Genomic DNA, 13,556 nt, shown 5'->3' with positions numbered 1-13,556 from the left:
GGTGCGAATAGTCTATTGACAACAATAGTCTAGTTTCTGGGAAATGACATGGAAGGCTATAGAATACAGTTTTGGGTTACACCCATCATGATGAACTGATCTCAGCTGTCCTAACTAGGACAGAGATGAAGAATCATTTAAACGTCAGAATTTGTTGATGTGGTGAAAAATGGTGTCCTTAAACTAATCTTTGGTAATAATGCTTATCAATTTTGTAGGAGACTTCCAATTTAAGAGGACCTGTTCCATTCTGGGGCATTTTATAAAGTTAACTATCAGTAAACATTTGCTCCCTGGTTTATCTAAAGAAAGAAAATTGTAGTCAACATATACAATTTATGTACAGTTGATTCACTTGAATCAATACAGGTAACAAAACAGAAGCCTTACTGTGAAGATTGAGTTTACAGAGTGAAGCTTAGGGGGTGAGTTTGGGGAAGCCATACTGTATGTACAAAGCTGTATGTATGGAAGAAAGTTGATAGGTGACTGCAGTTTTCAGAGGGTACTTCAGCTGTTATAATAGTTGCTGCTGCAAAAAAAGGTGCTTTTGCCCCTAAATTCCACGTGCTTCGGAGACATCTTTTAATGAGCTGATTCATAGCATTAACCTAAAAGACTGTAAAAAATGAGTGATTTAGATTTCTGCTGGCTTAGTGAGTTGAACTGGTTTTCCACAGCATCACACAGGCAATGGACTGGGTTGACCCTTTTTAGCAGCAGTGTCTGATAAACCAGATTTGTCACCTTGTGAGACTTTTCTCTGGGAATCTGTCTGACAGATGGGCACTGATACTGAAGCATTGGCAAAGCAGAGGGGAGGGGACTAGGGGAGAGAAACGGCAGACAGTTTGAGTAGGGATACAGACTGCATCCTTTACATGATGTTCTAGAAGTGACTGCTTGTACTCTTGGTTTCAGATGATACTCTAATTAAAAGACGTCTTTCTCATGGGGAAAAAAGAGTACTTCATTAGCTGGAGTTTCCTCTACTGAAGGAAAAGAATCTGTGCTCTGGCTTGAGCACTTTAGATGCCTGTTGGGACAGATGATGATGATGGCTTTCAGTAGTCTGCCACTTTTTACATTTCAGGTGACTGCACAGGGGATTTCTGCAAAGGCTTTCACAACCTAAAGTGGAAGATATGGGAGAAACTTTATTAATTGCTGTTCTGGTAGGCATACTCTGTGCTGTCATAGCCAAACTGGTATGAGACCAGTCTGTATTCCTACTTCAGAAAACACTGAGATGGCATCTTGAGAAGTTTCTTCTTTGTTTTTCATTGACATATTTGAAACATAGTAGGCTGTGGCATCCAACCTGGTTTCTAAAGCTTTTAACTTTTTAACATCTGATGTTACAATTGTAGTCCTTAATAGTGCTATCTTTTTTTAGCAATCCCATAAGCATTTCACTGATTTTTTTTTACTACAGTTTTGACTGTACACCTGGTTCTATTCCAGTGGTATCAGTTAACTTTGATTTTCAAAGATGAACTTCTCCAAGCTCAAGAATAGCCCAACTTAGCAAGCAGAGAAAGAAGTGAAGGTGGCAGGAGGCATGAACAAGATGTTCCTGAAAAACCTCAAACATAAAGGGGAAGCATACAAGAGGTGGAAGCAGGGTCAAGTGACCTGAGGAGAATATGAGCATGCAGGGATGGGGTTAGGAAGGGTTAAACCTACCGAGAGTTAAATCTGGTGAGAAAAGTGAAGAGCAACAAGAAAGGCTTTTGCATGTACACCAGCAACAGAGAGAGTGTAAAGAGTCTGACTCTTCTCAGGGTGCTTAGTGAATGGGCAACAGGCAATGGGTGCAAACTGAAATAAAAGAAATATAATTTAAACGTAAGAAAAAAATGTTTTCACTATGAGGGCAGTCAAACCCTGGAACAGATTACCCCAGGAGGTTGTGGATTCTCCAGCTGTGGAGATATTCAAAACCTGGCTGTACATGATCCTTGGCAGTCTGCTGAAGCTGACCCTGTTTTGAGCAGTGTGGTTGCACCGGATGGTCTCCAGAGGTCCCTTCCAGCTGTAAAAGCTGTGTGATTCTGTGAACTCTGGATGTTGAGTTATTTCTTTTTCCACGGACACATGGAAAAATACTTTAAAGGTTTGAGAATATAAGCTACTTAGTTACATTTATAAACCTTTTTGAAAATTTTTTAGTAGTACACTTTTGAGTTTTGTGTAGACAATTACATCATAAAAATGAGATACAGAGCTTCACAAGAGGATTGATGCTTTAAGACCATATCAGTACTGTGTTTTCATACTTTGCATAACTTCAATAGTTTTACATAAAATATGTCTCCAGTGTGGTGAGGAGTCAGCTTACTGAAGTGTCATCTTGCTTACTGACCTTCCTTTGACATCCATTGCAAGGAATTCAATTGTTCTGGGATCTGGGTCGTTTTCCAGGTGCTCTGTTAAATTGTAAGAAATTCCCAGCTGATTCAGAGAGTGGCCCATGTATTCTGGCAGTCTGTCTGTGCCTGTGGCAACAGGAGATGGTGTTCAGGGAGAACATAACTTGGCTAGTGTCTAGGGCCTTTACCCCTAACATCAAGAATCATTGTTTTGAGTATTAGAGGGTGCATCTCTCTAAATAGGGGGTATTGATTTATGGATCTCCTTTCTGATGGTTCCCAGGATTTTTGGCTATACAGCTACTGAATGTCAAACTGTTGGTTCCAGAGAATGCTGACTTCAATATCTCCTTCCTGAGCTGTACCTGCCAGCAGATGCAGCTGTAACTGTTCCAGCTGCATTGGTGGTGGCACTTGTCAGTAGGTTTAAAGTCATTAAAGAACTTGGGAAAGATATACAGAAATGCAGCAGGCTATCCTGAGGGATTTCTTTAGTATGTGACAGCTACATGACAGCAGTAGTCAAAAAACAGAATTGTGGTCTTAAAAACAGTTCAGTAGTTACAAAGAAGCTTCTGAAAGTATGAAATAAGTATTTGACCTCCTCCTTTGCTAAGGTTTAAATTCTTCAATATGCTGCCACTGAGAAGACGATCAAGACTGAGCTGACTCCTGTTCAGTTGGGAGAAAAGATGTGTCAGGAAGTCAGTGGTGGTGCAGGGCAGGTGTAGAAGAGGAGGCTTAGGTGTTGTAGGCAGAGGTTCTGGTTTTTCTCTTGCATTTATGTGGTTTCTTTAAGCCTAGTTTGTTTAATGTATAATAGGCTTTTGCAATTACTTTTATCACATACTGGCAAAATATGGTCTACTTGGACATTGGTACTCTTATGTAGATTATCCTGGCAGTGTTTCCTTTGGAAACATCAAATAAGTAAGTGCTGGAAATATATCTTAAATGTTTTGTGTACATTTCTCCTAAGGCCTAGTTGAGAGAAGAATAAATTAGTTACAATCTGCTACATGGTTTTAGCCTTGTTTGTACCTACCAAATGCCATGGATATGAAAATATTGAAGGAATGTGTACATAGACAGTGATTTACATACAGGTAGAAAGTGCAGAGCTTTTACCTGAAGGCCTGCACATGCCATCTGATTGACACTGAATAGAACTTTTCTCATAATTGTTCTTAAAGTTATGTGTAAATCAGAATTGGACTAATGAAATTAAATTTTAAAAAATCTAGTTAAAAAATATGGAAAGCTTTGGGCTGGATATTGGTACTTTTGTTTTTTTGGCTATAGGATTGCTTGAGTATCCAAACAGGGTAGCAAAGGTTGGCATTCTTCGGTGGAGTATGTATGATGTTCTAGATTAAAGAAGGTGTATGTATAGGTATATCCTTTTTTTTACATTGAACCTATGCATATAAATGCTTCTCTCCAAGTAGTCTTTCATCAATGTTGTTCTTTAAAGGTACATATAATTTAAGTTAACCCAGTTCTAAGTATTAAATTGCTATCTGAAAACTGGTAACAAGGTGGGTTTATTTTTTCTTAATCATCAAATTTATTAAGTGGAAATGGCTTGATGAAACATCATTAATGAAAAAAAGACAAACATATACAAATTACATCACTGAGATATATTTGAGTCTTTTTCCAATTTAAAGGGCAGTGAGAGTTTTTAAGTGCAACAAACGTAGTGAATTTGCCTATGGTAGCAAAGGTTCCTCCCCAAAAGGCATGAAATAGCAGAGTTTGAGTAAGATAACAGAAGATGATAGAATCACAGAATGGTTTTGGTTGGGAGAGACCTTAAAGTTCATCTTGTTACAACCCTCCTGCCCTGGGAGTGACACGTTCCACTAGATCAGGTTGCTGGTCAAAGCCCCATCCAACCTCACTTTGAATGATTCCAGGGATGGGGCATCCACACCTTCTTTGGGCAACCTGTTCCAGTGCCTCGTGGCTCTCACAGTAAAGAATTTCTTCCTAATATTTAATCTAAACCTACCCTCCTTCAGCTTAAGGCCATTCCTCCTTGTCCTCTCTCTACATGCCCTTATCCAAAGTCCCTCTTTGGTTTTTTTATAGTCCCCCCTTTAGGTACTGGAGGTATTCTAAGGTCTCCCTGGAGCCTTCTCTTCTCTATGCTGAACAGCCTTAGCTCTCTTAACCTGTGTTCATGGCAGAGGTGCTCCAGCCCTCTGAGCATCTTTGTGGCCTCCTCTGGACCTGTTCCAGTAGGTTCACATCCTTATTATGTCAAGGGCCCCAGAGCTGGGCACAGCACTCCAGGTGGGGTCTCATGAGAGCAGAGTAGAGGAGGAGAATCACCTCCCCTGACCTGCTGGCCACACTGCTTTTGATACAGCCCAGGATGCCTTTGGCTTTTTGAGTTGCCAGCACACATTGCCAAGTCATGTTGAGCTTGCTGTCACCCAACACCCCTGAGTCCTTCTTCTCAAGGCTGTTCACAATCTGTTCTCCACCCATCCTGTATTTGTGATTAGGACTGCCCCACCCAGCTGCAGGACCTTGCACTTGGCCTTGTTGAATTTCATGAGGTTCATGAGGCCCACCTCTGTCCTGTCAAGGTCCCTCTGAATGACATCCCTTCCCTCCAGCGTGTCAATGACACCCCACCTGGTGTCATCCACAAACTTGCTGAGAGTGCACTCAATCCCCCTGTTCATGTCCCTGACAAAGATATTAAACAGTGCCAGTCCCAGTACCAACCCCTGAGGAATGTCACTCATCACTGGTCTCCTCTTGGACATTGGGCCGTTGACTGCAACTCTTCGAGTGCAAACATCCAGTCAATTCCTTATCCACTGAGTGATTCATCCATCAAATCCGTGTGTCTCCAGTTTAGAGACAAAAATATTGTGCAGGACTGTGTCAAATGCTTTGCTGAAGTCTGTGTAGAGGACATTTGCTCTCCCCTCAGCCAGCACTGCTGTAACCCAGTCATAGAAGGCCATCAGATTTGAAAGGCAGAATTTGCCCCTAGTGAAGCCATATTGGCTGTCACCAATTCCCTCCTTATTTTCCATGTGCTGTAGCATACTTTCCAGGAGGATCTGCTTCGTGATCTTGGTGGGCAAAGAGGTGAGACTGACTGGCCTGTAGTTCCCCAGTCTTCCTTATTTCTGTTTTTTAAAATTGGGGGTTATATTTCCCCTTTTCCACTCAGTGGGAACTTCACTGGACTGTCACAACTTTTCAAATATGATGAATAGTGTCTTAGCTACTTCCTCTGCCAGTTCCCTCAGGACCTACGGACTCAAGGAAGATGAAGGATATTTTTAACCTATGAAAAGCTAAGTGCTTTCTCAAGTTTTTCTGTCTTTTAAATTTTTGTTTTATTTTGTTTTGTTTTGTTCTTTCTTGTTTTAAAATGGATTACTTCCTTCAACAGTCGACTTCCTGAAATTCTTCGTTTTTATGGAAGTTTGTTGTGGACAAAGTACTGTGCAGTGAGAGGAAGCCCAGTCAGAGTAACAAATCCTCACGTGAATTTTTTTAGAGAATTTACTTGAACAACTAAAACAAGTAAGAGTATTAGGCCTTCATTGACTAAAATTGAATGCTTAGACCATCATTTGCACCACAGAAACTTTAAATGTTGAGTACTGCTTGAAGAGGCTGATAGTTAAACACGAGGATTTTGAATAGCAAGGTATCTGAAGGTATCATCTGCAGCTTGCCTGGTTTTATTTTATGCTACATATTTTTATGTAGTATCTACATATTTTTAACTTAATAAAAATAAAAGTGTATGTTTAAATTAAACATGAGGGTTTGCTTATTATAAGCTTTATTAATTTTATTGTCAGAGTGGGAAAAAAATATATGTATAAGCTGTTGTTTTATTTTATGAAGCCATGAGGAATGCTGTGGTTTACAGTAAGATTAGGCATGGATGTAGGAAGAGGTGAGTTGTGGTGAACCTGGCTCTTGTGTACCAGGTCTGTCCATATCCCATAAACAAGAGCTTGAAACTGCTCTGGGCTTGCTCAGCCTTCCCTCTTCAGAGTTCTCCAGTGCTTTGCCCATAGCTGGATCCATGTTTGTATCTTTCCAAAGTGACAGAGGCTAGGCTAGACCTTCCTCCTGATCCTAAAACAGACCTTCTGTGCCTCTGAGTTGGAGTAGATGAAGCAGTTCAGATGTGAGTAGGGAAGGTGGGTGAGAAGTGAAAGCACAGGACACAGTAAAACAGGAGAACAAGGTATGGAAATACTCCATGACTAGCATGTTGTAACAAGGGTGCTGTGTTAATCCTGTGAATGGTAGAGCCTGTGGGTTTCTGAAAGGTGAGGAGTTGGCAGTACCAGTATTTTCCTGTCTGATTTTTGTGCTCAACTGGTAGGTGACATCTTACATGTTTTAAGGCCTATGTGGACATACCAGTTAAACTATAATCAGTTAAAACCTAAATGGCAAATTGATACTAATTTGCACCTCTGAGTTCTGCAAAAAGGATGAAGCAAGATGAAGCATAATAATAGGTGATGAATTAGCCTTTGCTTGTGTTGACAACTATTTCAATGTAATCAGGTAACACTGACTGACTGGCACTACCATTCTTACTGGACTCTGTGAGGAAGAACAACAGCTTTCAAATTCTGTGCATGCATTTTTTATAAGCATGCTATCAAAGTAAAAATAACCTATACCTCTTTATTTCACACTGGGGAGAGAGGTTCAGACCTTTAATAAAGTTGAAAAAGTAATTTATGCTGCATGCTTAACGGTCACAGGAAATTTAGGGAACCCACTGTAGTGCACTAGTGTCACATGTTACATGTCACTGGTGAGCTAATGCTCTTACCCTTTTTGCTTGCAGGTCCAGAAGCTGTAGTTTTGGGGTTAAATCTTAAGAGTTTCATAATTCATGTGGCTGTCCTGTCTGTTGTGACCCCTTCTAGCAGTGACAGTTTATTTCATTTGTCTACTGAAGCTCTTTAGACTTTCTTAGAAGCTTCCTAGATTCCCTTCTTACTGTGATATACTAAAATGGAGCCAAGCAGTTCCTGCCGGCAGAACATTCAGTAGCCCAGCTGTACTCACTGACATCACAAAATCATCAATGTTTTATATTCTCTTCTTAGCAGGAAGGAGCTCTTGCTGCAGTAACCCAACCAGCTCTTTTCCAAAGCATGGCCATTCTCTGCAGCTGTACCGAGCCGCTGTGCTCCCAGCAGCACCACACGGAGACAGGAGACAGGGCTGCTGCTGCCCATCAGCCACCCAGAGCCAGCAGTGGCAGTCGTACTCTGTGCTTGTAGGTCTGATTCACATTTATGAGAATGTTTACTTCTCTGTATAGGTTCAAGGTGCAAGTTTCCGGGGTTGGAAGGAAGTGACGTCTATGTTCAATAAAGATGATGAACAGCAATTGCTAGCAGGATGCAAGTCTCCAAAATCCAAAGGGTAAGTAAAACCAAGTGGTCTATCTGCTATTAAAATGCACTCACTGTAACAGAAAATAGCTGTGCAAAGTAATGAAGCTAGACACTGAGAACAGTAGTGTTCAACTCCTGGAAGTCAAATCAGCAAAGAAAGGTTTAGGTGCATTTCAGAGTTATGTATATGTTAGGCTTACAATGAATAAGGCATGCTGTATTTGGAAAGGACAGATGTTGTTAACGTTTTTAGGTTTGTCAGGAAGAAAAGGGAATTTAACCACATAATAATTTTTTTACTGTAGAAAAGGAGTAAAGGCTTCTGAGTAAAAAGGTCATTCTTACCCTCTGTCTTTCCTCTTAAAGATTAATTATGGTTGAGTTTACAAATTCCTTTTTTTACATGCCCTACTTTCTCTTTTGAAGTCTTACTACACCTAAAAAGGTTAAGTGGGGTAGCTGTACTAGGATCTGCAAGTCTTCCTTGTCGGAGCTGAGGTGGTTACTTGGGGCAGTTCTGCTGCTGACATGATTGGAGCTGTTCTCTGAACAGAACAGATCTCTTCCCAGAACAGACTATTTTGCTGTTACAAATATATGTAGGTTTTACCTTCATGTACTACCTAACTACACTGGGTACAAACCAAGTGTGCCACAAATCAGTAGATCTGTTCCAGCCAAATATTAGTTTTGATAAGACTTTCTGTAGTATGCTTTGTTTCCAGTTTACTTTGAAATATATGTGTTTTAAAATGCAAGGGTATAGACCTGCATGTAGGGGGTGTTTGCATATAAATAAACAACATAGAATATAAAAGCATATATTTACACTTCCATTTGAGCCTGTTCAATAAAACTTCACAAAAGTTCCCAGCTATCTGTGTACACTTTTACGGGTGTTACTAAGATGCTAGGCTCCTCTAATGATGCTTGCAATTGATGCTGAATATAAGAATCAAGTAACACAGTGAAGAGAGCAAAAGTATTTAAACAGAGTTACCACAGATGTGGAAAGCTATTTTGGTATTATTATGAAAACTGCCTGTTTTTTAAGTTTAGGATATTTTTCTTTAACTGTATACCACATTTTTTACTTTACTTTTAAAGAAAAATGGAACTTTTCAAGTGCACTGCTTACGAAATACAAGAAAAGTGTTTGGAATATGTGACTGTTTTTAGCATGATGAAAATTCTGAGTAATCATAAATTCAAAATTCAGTAAAGGAAAAGTAATTTTAAAGGTATTGATTGAGTTGCTTCTATTTAAATATGAGGGAGCAAAGATTTCATGGATGGAAAAAAGCTCTTTTAATAGAAATATTAGAAGAAGATTTAGTAGTGGGTTTAGTTGTGGCTAAGGAATTTATATGCTACTAGTGGATAATGTTTTCAATTTGCTGTTTAGCTCATTGAACCCTGAAGGTTGTGTGTTTCACCACTGGTGTTCAGCCTATCCTTGTGACCCATTATATGATTACGTACATAACCCTGCATAGAAAATTAACTGTAAACATTTGACATTTCTGTAACTTAAATATTCCAGCTGCAATTATGAAATTATTAAGACTGAAGATTCTTAATGGGATAAGTAATATGAGTAGCCTTACAAATGTCTCTTTGAGAGAGAAGTTACAGTAAAGGTTGTTATTTCTTGGGTTTGGGAGGGAGATTTTGGGAGTTCTTACCAGAAGTACAAAACAGCTGTTTTCACAATATTGTGTAGATACAGCTGGTATCTTTAAAGTCCTAATACTGTCCTAACAGTACATCAACTATTTTAGGGTATAAGGTTTAACTGGCAAGGGGGAGACAGGAATATGAAACTGAGGGACATAGTGAGTGAGTGTTAAAGCTGGTGTCAGAAAGGACATTTTCATATTCCTTCCATTAGCCTACCTCTGGAGATTTTTTTTGTTTTGGTTTGTTTTTTGTTTATTTGTTTTGTACTGGTTTTTTTTGTTAAAGTCCTAAATAGTTATAATGCATCCTAAAATACTTGGTACATTTCCAAAGGCAGTTCTGTGTAATTCACCCCTGGGGGGTGTTGGTGGGGGTGATGGTATGTATGTAAGTTCTTTTATAGTAGGAAATGACCACACTCAGTCCTCCTCTGATTTATCACTGCAAGATTCTGCAGTGTTTAGGCTTACATGCATATGATGGTGTTTTTCCTGAAGTTGACAGTAATGGATAATTAGACAACTCATTAGCATCCCTGACTGTAAAATATATAAATTAATTGAATGCTTATTAATAACTACTACATGCATTGTAAAATGAAGAAATTTATCACTGCACTGTTGTTTTTTTGTAGAACAAATCTAAAGTTAAAGGAAGAGATGAAGTCTGAAAAGAAGCCAGGTTTTTGGGACAGTTTGGTGATAAAGCAGAATGTTCCACCTAGGAAACCAGATGAGATTGAGGGATGGGAACCACCACAGATTAGCACTGCTGACTCTACCAGCAATGCAGCAACTCCTTTAAGTGACTATGCAGCCTGGTCAGGCTGGGAAGATGAAACCAAAGGCTCCACAAAATACACAAACCTGGCCAGCTCAGGAAACAGTTCCCGGTGGAGTATCAAATCAGCGGGAAAGCTGGTTAGTATTAGACGTCAAAGCAAAGGTAACCTTACTGACAACTGGGAAGAGCTGGAATGATACTGGTAACGTGAAATACTTTATAGATAAGAAGAGAAAGATTCCATGATTTACTCATATGTTTAAACCAAAATCAAATCTGCTCGATCTTGCACCTTTATACAGTACTTTGTTTTATTCAGATTGTTACAAATTTTTGCTCACCTGATAGTAAATTTTCTTATTACATTGTTAAATAGCTATGTTTTCCACTCTGAAAAAAAAGTAGAGAATCTATTTTGTGCCTATATTTCACATTCAGACTTTGCAGTATGTTGGATTGTTGGTTTTACCAAAAAAAAAGTAATTCCTTAGTGAATGTATACACTGGTTGTAAATTTGACTGCCTTATGTAGGAAGTTCCACTAGCTCGAGTCCTGTTTCTTTTCTGATGTTTGAGGGTCACTCAAAATTTTAGTTTTGATGCTGTCCCTTTTTAACCAAGAATACTGACCTGTTGCTTGCAGGGAGAATGCTTGTACTTAGTAGACTGTTTTCCCAAATCTTCAGCCTCAGCATATGCTTCAGCTTGTGCACACAAGATGCTTACTGTCACAATGTACTATACTGTGTATGAAGTGGGAAAATACTATTCTAATGTAGTTCCTTCCATTAGAATATTGTCACCAATAGTCAGGTCAAATGGGTCTTCCAGAATTCGGGGGGGGATTTTGGTGGGTTTTTTTCCTGTTTGTTTGAGGGGGGAGTGAGCATTTGGGTTTTTTTTCTGGTTTGTTTGTTTTGGGGTTTTTTGTTTGTTTTTGGTTTGGTTTTGTTTGGTTTTGGGGGTTTTTTTGTGTTGGTTTTTGGTGGGGTTTTTGTTTGGTTTTGGGGTGTTTTTAGTTTGGTTTTTGCTTTTCTTTTAATATTGAATTATTTTTTTTGACAATTCTAAGTTTTTCAGTTTTTAAGATGCATGTTATGCCAAAAATAAAAATGATTGAAAATTTGGAAAGCGGCAGTGAGTAGAGCATAAGATGATCTTGATATTCTTGGGGGATATTGAATCTGGATCTAGGTATAAGTTGCTTCTTATGGAAGGGCATATGTTCTCATTTTTTTACATTAGCTGATCCTTGTTCTAGACACAACTTTTTTGTTCTTTGCTGTGTTGTTCTTTCCCCCCCACCCCATAAGCAATGACCGAATTATACTCTGGCATTTTCAGGGTAGCAGAGTAACTGAGCCATTGCAAGTGTGTGCATACACACAACTTCTGAAGCATTTTTGTTATAAAGCTCCGCTTTATTAGCTACTGATATTTTGATTTTTTTGGTAAAAGTAGGTGAAGTGTTAAACTTGAGATTTGAAATGTATATATGACTAATAAAAGTGCCTCTTTTTAGCTTATTGTCTCTCATTAGCGGTGCAGCTGATGCCAGATCCAAAGTTGGTTTCTATTTTGTTTATATGATCCACATAAATGCTACTTTAACATTCATGGGTAAAAATCAACCCAAAAGTTTCCTAGGAAATGAACAGTAGGCCTTTTCTCTCCTGATTTTTCAACTGAACTGAAAACTTGACTGCCTAGCGATCTGGCCAGTACAGCTGGAAGATCAAGCTAGCATGTCAGAGAAAATCAGCATTTTTACAAGAAAGTATATGCCTTTATATAACAGATGTCTTGTAAACATATTTTTGCAAGAAGCTTATGCTGATGGAAAGGGATGCATGCCATTTTTTTCTAAGCTTGTACCTTGTTTCTGTTACTGCCACATTACTCCTTCCTTAGCTCTCTTTTTCTCCTCCCTCCAATTCATGTAGAGTTTTCTGGCTTAAAGTTCCTACATAGCTATTTTTTGGAGATTCCTGCTGAGATGTGCCTGAAGGGAAACTGTAACAAAATGGTTTGGGTTGTTTTTTTTTTCCCCTGCTATTAATAGGATATTAAAAGACATTGTTCTTAAGTTTATATAAAAGAACATTGATTTTTTTCTGCTACAAAACCGGATCTTGCAACAACTGGCAAATATATTTGTAAAACTGGCATTAGTTATTGAAAAAATACTAATAGAGAAAAGGTTAGCATTTATATTGCATCATTTAGTCTGTGAGTAAACTCTGTATTTGCCTTGGGCAAATACATACACTGAGGTTAATTATAGGAAGGAGTTAGTATTCTTGGGTAAAGTATGCTGCATTTTATAGTTTATGGAATACCCTTTAAGGCATGAGCTAGTATTTAGTTTGGTTGTTGGTGCTGACTTAAAAGAACAGAAAAAGATCTGTTAGCAGCTCTTAAAGACGGGCTGAGAACTTTTCATTTCACTCCTGAAGAAACTATTTATACTGTGACCAGTAAAGATTTTGCCTTGCACATTATACTGTCAAGTGCCTGTTTCTCACCTTGATGACGTGTTTGATGCACAGCTTAACTGCAACCTTTTTTCAATTTGTTTTTAGATGTATGATAAAGAATATGCTCACAAATCTGAAGCCTATTATAAAACAAAATTGCATCCAAGTGGGAAATTGAGATATGTAAAATTTCAGTTTCATTCCTAGTGATGAAAGTTTTGGTGTGCTTTTTAAGTGATATTTCCTCAGAAATAACCATTCTAAGGATCAATGTTATCAAATTTAATATAATTTATTGTTATGCTTTAATAATCTATTTGTCTGTTAAGAACTCACGGTGTGAGCTTTCCTTCTCTTATGTTTATAAATGTGTCTGAATTTTCAGAATGGGGTCCTTTCTTCTTTTACCTTCATTAGATGCTTAACTACATTATACATTTATGGGCTTAAGCTATCCACAGCTCCATATGTGGAATAAATGTAGAATATGTTCCTTAAAATTTGTTTTGAAATTGCATTTCAAATGGTGTGAAATGGTTTAGAAGAAGGTAGCATTAAGATTGTACGATAAGATTGCACAAAATAAAATATAGTTTATATTGCTTTCTCGTAGCCAATCTGCATGATTGTTGGCGTGGTTTTAATGGGAATTAAAAGCTTCGTGTGGCTGTTACTAGTCACTTAACTGAGCAAAGTTCTTTCTGAGTATTTTTATTTATTAGCATCATTTGCAAAAAAAGAAAAGTAGTATTTTCCATATGAATAAAGATTTAGTTTGAACTGAAATGCCTCGTTCTCTGACATTTTTTTGGTTCCCTTTTATTTGTTTCCAT

At 38.3% G+C, this 13,556-nt stretch overlaps 1 protein-coding gene across 1 annotated transcript in view; it reads left to right on the top strand.

Moving 5' to 3' along the window:
- The window catches only part of TDRP (testis development related protein), a 35,152-nt gene extending 23,991 nt beyond the window's left edge, over positions 1-11,161 (top strand). The window contains exons 3-4 of the mRNA XM_025896783.2: positions 7,708-7,811; positions 10,098-11,161. Of these exons, the coding sequence (XP_025752568.2) occupies positions 7,708-7,811; positions 10,098-10,443 (450 nt within the window). The 3' untranslated portion in view covers positions 10,444-11,161. The remainder of the gene's footprint in view (positions 1-7,707; positions 7,812-10,097) is intronic.
- Positions 11,162-13,556: the final 2,395 nt, after the last annotated feature.

The sequence above is a fragment of the Manacus vitellinus genome, unplaced genomic scaffold, assembly GCF_001715985.3.
Source record: "Manacus vitellinus isolate BGI_N305 unplaced genomic scaffold, ASM171598v3 scaffold_11_pilon, whole genome shotgun sequence".
NCBI classification, from domain to species: domain Eukaryota; kingdom Metazoa; phylum Chordata; class Aves; order Passeriformes; family Pipridae; genus Manacus; species Manacus vitellinus.
Note: the sequence above shows the minus strand (reverse complement) of the source record. Positions and strands in the feature narration are given on the sequence as shown.